This window comes from Saccostrea cucullata, unplaced genomic scaffold (assembly GCF_032062105.1).
Source record: "Saccostrea cucullata isolate Sc308-1 unplaced genomic scaffold, CSIRO_AGI_Scuc_v1 ctg9859, whole genome shotgun sequence".
Lineage (NCBI taxonomy): Eukaryota > Metazoa > Mollusca > Bivalvia > Ostreida > Ostreidae > Saccostrea > Saccostrea cuccullata.
In genome coordinates, this window is record NW_026925000.1 from 7,413 (window position 1) to 16,454 (window position 9,042).

The 9,042-nt window shown below is 32.5% G+C and overlaps 1 protein-coding gene across 2 annotated transcripts; it reads left to right on the forward strand.

Annotated features, from left to right (window-relative positions):
* Nucleotides 1-809: 809 nt before the first annotated feature.
* LOC134267787 (kelch-like protein 23) lies at nt 810-3,830 on the forward strand. Of its 2 annotated transcripts, none has more exons than XM_062749997.1 (4): nt 810-934; nt 1,583-1,929; nt 2,997-3,334; nt 3,465-3,830. In XM_062749997.1, exons 2-3 carry the CDS (start codon nt 1,614-1,616, stop codon nt 3,314-3,316), a joined length of 636 nt encoding a protein of 211 aa, XP_062605981.1. In that variant the 5' UTR covers nt 810-934; nt 1,583-1,613; the 3' UTR covers nt 3,317-3,334; nt 3,465-3,830. The 2 variants fall into 2 exon arrangements, with proteins under 2 accessions (XP_062605981.1, XP_062605980.1); XM_062749996.1 differs by having other exon boundaries at nt 3,495-3,830.
* Nucleotides 3,831-9,042: the final 5,212 nt, after the last annotated feature.

The window sequence follows — 9,042 nt, forward strand, 5'->3', positions numbered from 1 at the left end:
TAGAATTAGGGCGTGAAAGATAGTTACTAGTAATTGACCAATGTTAGAAAGTGGGGAATATCTCTTAAAAGTGGTCGAAGACTAATACATGTATATAAAACCATAATGCTACAGACCTGCACTTAGCTAAAACTGTACATTACATCAGTGAACTTTCGAGCTTGCTTAAAGGATTTAAAAATAAATGCAAAGCACATCTACTAAAAAGGAAAATGGTTTTTTTTTATTTCTAAAACTATTGTGGTGATCCTGGTGATATTTTAAAGACATTTAAATATACGCTTCACCAAAGGTTAAGAATGAATATATGAGCATGCCTTACCGTGCAGTCTTCAGCTTTGAGTTCAACAGAAAATGTTTTGTTTTTATTTCAGGGAAATCAAAATGAAAAGGAAAAAAAGTATATTTTATATTAGTATAGACACCTGGGATATTTCCTACATGTAAGTTGAGTCTTTTCAGAGTCGATATCAATAGTAAAAAGACTACGTTCACTGGTCTTATTTTTCAAACAGAAGAGAAAACCAAAGGATATTTTTCATTTATTAGAATGGAATTTTTATGCATCATTTCCTTTATCTTTAACGTTAATGTAAAAAAAAAATAGCAATGTTATGCAAGTTTTAATATGTAGTTTTTAATTTTTTCCTCAAGGAAACAATTTTTATTCATCAGTTGAACCTCAAACTTGTACAATAATTGAACAAATATTGATTTTTTTAAAGGGAAGTTTTCAAAATTAAATTGTATAGAAAACCTATCAGGTAAAAACTTCAGGATACAAGTGATCCTAAGTCGCACTTTATCTAAAGATTACAATTCAGGCTGCAGTGCAGTGAGATATGCATATGATCTAACCTATACCTTAAGGCAATCCTGAAAGATGGACACACGATAGCGGATACTATTGTAAAATACACTGAACAGGAAGAAGGTGAGCTGCAAGTACTTTTCCTTCCTACCGACGTTGTGAAAGTGTCTTTCCACTAAGCCAACAATTTGAAAAAATACAGGTAAAACACAGGTAAATCTGTTTTGGCTAAGTGGGAATGGGTTTCAGGTGGAGAACAAAGAAATTAATTAATGTAGGCTATAACCTGTTGTCTGTTTAAAATGAAGAAGGCGAATAAAATATAAATTAATTTTAGTCAATATTAGTCATGTATTGAAGAACAATTACATCAGATAGTCAAAATTGAAAAGGTCTTTCTAATTATTTTATGTAAAGAAAGGGCTTTTTATGTAAAATATAGATATCAAAAATTTAAAACAATAACCCAATTATTTTTCGACTTTACATTTAGTAAACAGAATAAAATTAAGTCAATTAAACTTTAGAAACGAACTTGGTGTTACAATTTCAAAATTGGTCTGAATTTATATTTAAAAGTAAATAACATTTATCATGTACATCTACAGTTCATCTCTTTTCATATTTTAGCTTAGATTTTCCATACCTGTATAAACAATAAACATGTAAATTTAGATATAATTCTTATAAAATAAAAATGTATAATAGATAAATTTTATAAATTGTTTATAGTCTTTCCTTCTTTTATTGTTTTAAAAATGAAAAAGACAGATTAGTAGAACATTATAAAGTTTAAAGAAATATGGCGACTGAAAGCAAAATACCAAAGTTGTGTCAGGAGGAAGCGTGTGTATCAGAAGAATGTGTCACTGAACAGGAAGAAGATAAACCAAAATTACATTTTATGCCTACCAATGTCATACTGGAAGTAGAGGGTCGGGATATACACGTCAACAAACAGGTGTTATCTGACCACTCACCTGTGTTTAAGGCCATGTTTGAGTTGGATTTCACCGAAAAACACAAAAACAAGATTCAATTGCCAGGAAAGAAATATGACGACTTTGTGTACTTCCTATACACATTTTATTATCCAGAACGTTTGGATCCTGTAACAGGTATTTTCAGCGTATAAAGGTCTCCTTGAAAGTTATTAAGATATGAAAAAAAAACAGTGCTTGTATGGGTTAAGACAGAAATGTAAAAAGAACACATGTACACAATTAGATTGATGTTTTATGGAAGAGTATAGATGTAATGTATTAAAGTTGACATAACCCTACTGTAGATTAACTTTCTTAATCAATTAAGTTTTTATCCTTTTGCTTACATTAAATCCATTTATCAAGAAAAAGCACGCCATTTAGCTAAGTCGTTGTAATCATTATTTATATAGTTTTTAAAATATCCGTCTTTTTAGCTTTTTGTTCGAAAAAATTTAAAACCTTTCTGGTAACTTTTGATTGGTTGGAATTTGTGACTGTGGCTTTGTATATTTTGTAACGAGACCTTTCTTCAATACAAAAAAATTCAACTTTTGACCTTGGACATTGACCCACTTTTGCAAAAATCAACCAAACTTTAACCTCGGACGTTTCATTTGGTAAAAAATTACATTTTGACTTAACCTTAGAGTTTGAGCCACTTTTAATCTTTTGACCTTGGAGTTTTATATACTTTTGAAAAACTGAAACCTTGGACATAACTTTCGTACATTGATGCTAGAGTCATGTATTTTTTTTTATTTGACCTTGACTTAGGAGTTTGACCCATTTTTGTTTAAAAAAAAAGAGAAGGTTTTATCCTTTGCCATATAACTTTTGAACGGTTTTTGCCTTACTTTTCATATTTTACAGGCGTATTATGGAGACAATTATTTTCTTTGGGTAACAACATTTTTAACCTTTTTGTTTGACTTTTGAGTATTACATGCATTTGAGAAATCTTAATCTTCACAAAAAGCTACAATACGAGGGTTTCATTTTATCACATACACATCTTGTTTTACCAGTTTAACAATAATAATTATACATTTGTTAATGCTATTTTTAAAATTGTATTATTTATGCTGAGATTGATCATTATCTTTAACATCTTTAGAATGAAATTCTCCGTTACCATGAAAATAGAAAATAAAATAGTATTAATATCACTAACGCTATTACGAACAATGTTATTTTTCCAGAAAATACAGTATTGAGGATTGCTCCACTGGCTGAAGAATATCAGATTTCTTTGGTAAAGAAACAATGCGAGAAATTTCTCGAAAAACTTTGTAAAAGCACCGCTAGAGATGTGGATAAACAAATCGAGATCTCTACTCTTGTGGAATACACTGCTTGTGCTGAACAATTCAACATGGAATCTGTACTTCCTTCTGCCATCCAGTTATGTGCAGAGTGCCCTACGGAGTCTTTAAAGCTAGCAGGAATGGAGAATAAGCTTACTGATGATTTACAAAAAGTATTTCGGAATGTCGAAATTCTTTACTGGAAAAAGAATTGAAACCATACTTTGTTGCAGGTATTATAACTTGCATGATTATTTAATTATTGTATTGATCATGATTATTTAGCATAATTTCCCCCCCCCCCAAAAAAAAACCGCAATAGGTGCGATAAGGATAGTTATCTGCATGATATTTTCTCTTTAGACTCACAGCAAGATTTTTTAAACACTGCAGTTTTGATGTGGGACTCTCTCAATCCAACGGAGAAAAGAAAATGCGAGGATAGCCTTGTTTGTTCTTGTAAGCACCAATTGGGGTCGAATTCATCACAGCCTTCTGCTATATCCCTACACAATCTTATTGGATACATCATTGCTGCTGAAAGATTTCATCTGAAGAATCTCTTGATGGCAGCGATTGACCTTGCATCTAGATGTAGTTATAAGAAATTGATAAAAGATGAAAGATACCAAAGAATGACAGAATCGTCTAGAACTAAAATACTTGAAAAGAGAATGGAATTGTTTGAGGATGAATTAGATAAGTATAGGGGAGGAAAATCAGCATCAAAATATAACCAAAACTATAACAAAATACGATAAGTTTATTACAGATATATAGAATGTGACATCAGACATATTAATTTATCTGCTTAGAATATCATAGCTAATAATGTCAAAATAAGAAAGTTACATTTATTTCCTTCTTTAAAACTAAAATAAGAAATATTGAGAGTAACAACAGGCTCCCGGGAATTATGAATAATTGTGTAAGGCTTTCCTGTTTGATGTTTCAATGATATGTTTTTTTTTCTTTAAAAATAAGAATAAATTTAATCCTATTTTAAAGTTGTTAGATCTTTTAATATAAACTTTTTATATATACTAGAAATTCCAGAAAGGAAATAAGGTGCCTAGGGCGAGCACACATCACCTGTCCCTTCTCAAACCCGCCGTGAGCCGTGTGTATTGATCTCATTTAGTTATTTATGTACGATTTTTTAATAAGAGCATTGTATAGATTTTTCAAAGATGTTGACAGAAAGAAGAGTTTTGAATTTAATGCAAAATTTACATTCAATGATAGTTCCCGTTGTGCACTACGTCTTCTCTAGAGCAAATGCAGTAAGAGCGTCTGATCTAGAGTAGAGAGTTTAGCGTTCCAAAGGCAAGTGGTGGCGTCTGAGTGAAAATTCTCGAGAGGTAAGTGGGCTTATACGAGTAGCGCTTACTTTTACAGCTGACATTTTACTTTTACACCAGAACAATGTACGGACACTTTTTTTACGATATGAATATTTAGCTCAACATTTAATTCAACCAAAGAACAGGTTATTTCAACAAGTTGCCCTTAAAGAAAACGACAACCACTCTACCCTCAACTCCCGATCGGCACATGTTAGTGCCTCTAACAACATAAGGGTACTACCTATGAGCACAAGGAAAGTGTTCTTATATATATTATCAATTCTGTACCTCCATGCAGACTAGTCACGATCGCTGTTTGCTTTTTAACATGATCAGGCAAAAGAAAAAACCCTTCGACAATACAGTGCGTAAATAATGGTCTAATGATTGATATGAAAAATGTTAGACAGCAATTGACATAATGATAGATTGTACTTGCTTACAAGATAATTGTATCGATCACAAAACTTGCAAAATGATGACTTTAATGCAAGTTTTGTTTCCTATCTGAATTGCTACGCAAGAGCATGTCAATGATCAATTTTTAAATCAATATTAGTTTCTGAACAATACTTTTATTTTACATATATTTTAACACCTTCCGTTTAACAACAGCATTTAGAAAATTCTAAGGTCGTTATATTGTGATCTAGTTGGCAATTCTAACTTAAATTTGACTGACATACATGTATTCCATACCAATGATTAGGTCTTTGGATGTTATAATACATTTTGCTACGGAATTTTCATTGTACCTGATCAATGCATACAGATTACAGTTGGTTTGTCTAGTCAACAGTACTCATGTGATGGTTGTTAATTTTTCTTTTATAAATACAATATACTTCCTTCAATGAAATTAATGACATCAAAACGAAAAAATAACAGTCAGAAAAAGAATGTCATAATTAAATGGTGAATTAAAATGAAAAAGTTGTGTGAAAGTGCAAAAAGCAATTGAAACCACCCCTAAATCCCTACCATTTTCATTGATTAGAGGTCAGAAATAAATAATCAGTCATCAGAAATTTGTGAGATATTTCAAAATGATATTATTATATTTGTCGAGGCAATCAGGAGTTCAGTCAAAAGAAAATTTTTAAAAATGATTATCCATTTAGATGAAAATAGTTCATACAAATATGATCAATTTTGTAAAGAATTATATAAAATGATAATACATTTATATGATAAAATTTAGAGATAATGAACAGTTATCAAGCGCATAAGTCCATTTAAACACTATAAATCGAAAGTAGTACAAACATGATCCTCTAAAACAACAGAGGTAAAACCATTGTCATGGAGAAGTAAGCATCCCCTGGCGAGCGATCGTAATCCTCTGTGATCATTGTCATGGAGGAGTAAGCGTTCCCTGCCGAACGATCGTACTCCTCTGTGATCATTGTCACGAAGGAGTAAGCGTTCCCTGCCGACCGATCGTACTCCTCTGTGATCATTGTCACGAAGGAGTAAGCGTTCCCTGCCGACCGATCGTACTCCTCTGTGATCATTGTCACGAAGGAGTAAGCGTTCCCTGCCGACCGATCGTACTCCTCTGTGATCATTGTCACGAAGGAGTAAGCGTTCTCTGCCGACCGATCGTAATCCTCTGTGATCATTGTTATGATTGGACAAAAAAGACAATGCATTGTGTAAATACTGGCCTAACAATTTGTATGACAAATGTCAGACAGCATTTGACTTAATGATAAAAAATAATTGTTGATAAGGTAATTTTATCGACACATAGAACTTGTGAAATGTTGACTTTAATGAGACCGTTTGTTTCTTTTCATTCAGAAACTCAAGTTTTTGAGCTTGCCTCGTTTTAATTGTTCGAACGTAAAATAGACTCTTGAGTGTCGAATTAAGGTAGGATTCTTCTCATATTTCTAATATTTAGAAATTAATGAAATTTTTACAGAATCAAGAAGACAATATCAGTAAGTGATAGCATCAGTGAGATTAAATTTGACTGTTTAATATTAGAGGCCAGGTCAGGTCAAGTTCATTATCTTATTCCTTAACATTAAGAATAAAAAATACTGTTGCCAATCATGTAATACCTACTTCTATTTCAAAAGTTTAAAGATTCTTCTTTTTGCATAAATACATATTACTATATCAGGTCTATAGCATGATATTACCAAATTTAATTTAAAAATTCAACTAAACTGGATATTGGCTAATCCGAATATTCTCTGTTTTTCTTGATTTTTTAGGAAATATTAGTTATTTTCATATGCATTTTTTTTATTATTATTTTCACATATAATAAAGTAGTCTTATTAATGTGCAAAATGATACAAAAACAAAAAGTTTTGATCGTTTACTTCAACGGACCATTTTATTTATTCTTTATATTCAACAATTTACTTAATCACAATACCATATTTTTGGAAATTTCTGAAATTTCAATAGTTTGTCATGTTTTTGAACGGAAGCCAGTAGGTACCAGGTAGAAAATATTTCATCTAGCGGCCGTCAAATAATAAGGTTAACTGGCGACCGCTAGATACTAGTAGTAATTTTTTGGCGGCTACCAGATAAGGTATACGGCGACCACCAGATCTTTTTTATCTGGCGGCATCCAGTTATTTTGGTGGCGGCCGAAAAATAGAATTATATTTATTCTATCTGGCACAAGTCGACTACCTATGTGTTCGGTCCTTCGATTTACATATTTTGCAATTTTGACATTCGGACAAATGATAGGTAAGCTTGAATAAACAATAAATGTGTCATCATAAACAGTCAAAAACTTGCTTTTGGTGATTACACCAATAGGATGAAACCCTCTTTGAATTTCTTTACTGGTACATTTTATACGATACATTTTTTACCTCCACTGTGATGTCAGTTTCTATAGTAATGTTCTTTCTCTGACCGCCCTGGTCATTCTCAGTTTCCCCACCCACTGCCCCCGCTTCCTCATCAGGATTTTGACCACCAGATGTCTCCTCAACCCCAGGATCATTCTGGTTGTATATAGGTTTTGGTTCTGAGGTACTTTTCGCTATCCCTGGCTAGGGAAGATTTAACCTTTTTTGTTAACATTTCCGACATATATCCGTCCGCCGTCGCTTCGCAGTTACCGTTTAACTTGATTTCTTTGTTTCTGTGTGTGCTTCATTCAGATTTCAATCATACTTTACCCGTTATTTTTATTCCCCTTAGACTGTTGGAATACAAATGGACTATAATATTGAAACTAAATGATCGAAATGCACCATCTCTAACTATCTATGTAAGGGACCATTTTCTTGTTCGTTTGTTTGTTTTTCTATTGCATAACGTCCCTCTTGAGAATTTTTTCAGTCCACAACTTGTCGGTGGAGAGCTGCAAATTTTGACCTACGCTCGTCAGTTAGGACCAGTGAGCAATGAGGATCTTTTTCATGCCAAAGCCTACTGCGACACGGGACCTCAGTTTATACGACCGGTCTCCGTGTCTCAGAGTGGGATTCGAACCCGCGACGAAAGGATCAACTCCTTACTTCGCGACTCTAGAACAGACGATCTGTACTACTGCGCAACGCGGTTGACTTTTTCTTATTTGTTGCTAATCATTACTTGTTCGTCGCTAATCAGATAAAAAGTCAAATTACTATGGTGAATTATTGACAAAAATTTGCAAGTCAAATAATTTTCGTTTGTTGATGGTAGATTTCTTGGTGACTCCATTGGTTTTTATACATTTTTAAATGGCAAAAGCACTGTTTACTATATATGTTAGCAAGTAAAATTAATGTACACACCGTCCGTCAATTTGTAGTTATATCCGTCACAAAATCTTTGACATTGGTCATACATTTTGATTGAGAAGAGATTGGGTTTTCATATTATACGTGTATTACTTGTGAAAAGACCTTTCTAAATAAACTATGACTTCTGACCCCGTGATCCTGACCTTGAAGTTTGGCTTAATTAAAAAAAATTAAACATTACTTTGAATTTGCCATAACTTTTAATGAGAAAAGATAGGGCTTCAATATTAAGCATGTGCATATATTACCTGTGTCAAGACCTTTCTAAATACGCAATGATTTTGACCCCTTAACCTTGAACTTTGACATACTTTTAAAAAATATAACTTTAAATTGGCCATAACGTTTGAATGAGAAAAGATAAGGCTTTCATATTAAATTTTTGCATTACTTGTGACAAGACCTTTCTAAATACACTATGATTTTTTACCTCCTGACGTTGACCTTGAAGTTTGACCTACTTTTCAAAAACTTTATTCTTTATCATGTTTTCCGAATGAGAAGATAAAGGGCTTTTATTATAAAGCTGTGAATTGCTTTTGACAAACCTCTCAGAATGCACTGTGATTTTTGATCTTATGATCTTGACCTTAAAGTTTGACCTAGTTTTCAAAAACTTTAAACTTGGTCATTGTTTCTGAAATATAATCGCATTTATTTACAAGTTCTACAGTTTGTTTTTTCTAGAACTTTTGTATTTGTTGTCAAATGAAAACCTTTCCAACTAAGTTATCATTAACTAAAGTGTTTTATGGATCACACATGTCGGCATCTGCATGCATCATCAATAAAGACATAAAAGAAATACATGGAGAGCAATCAAGC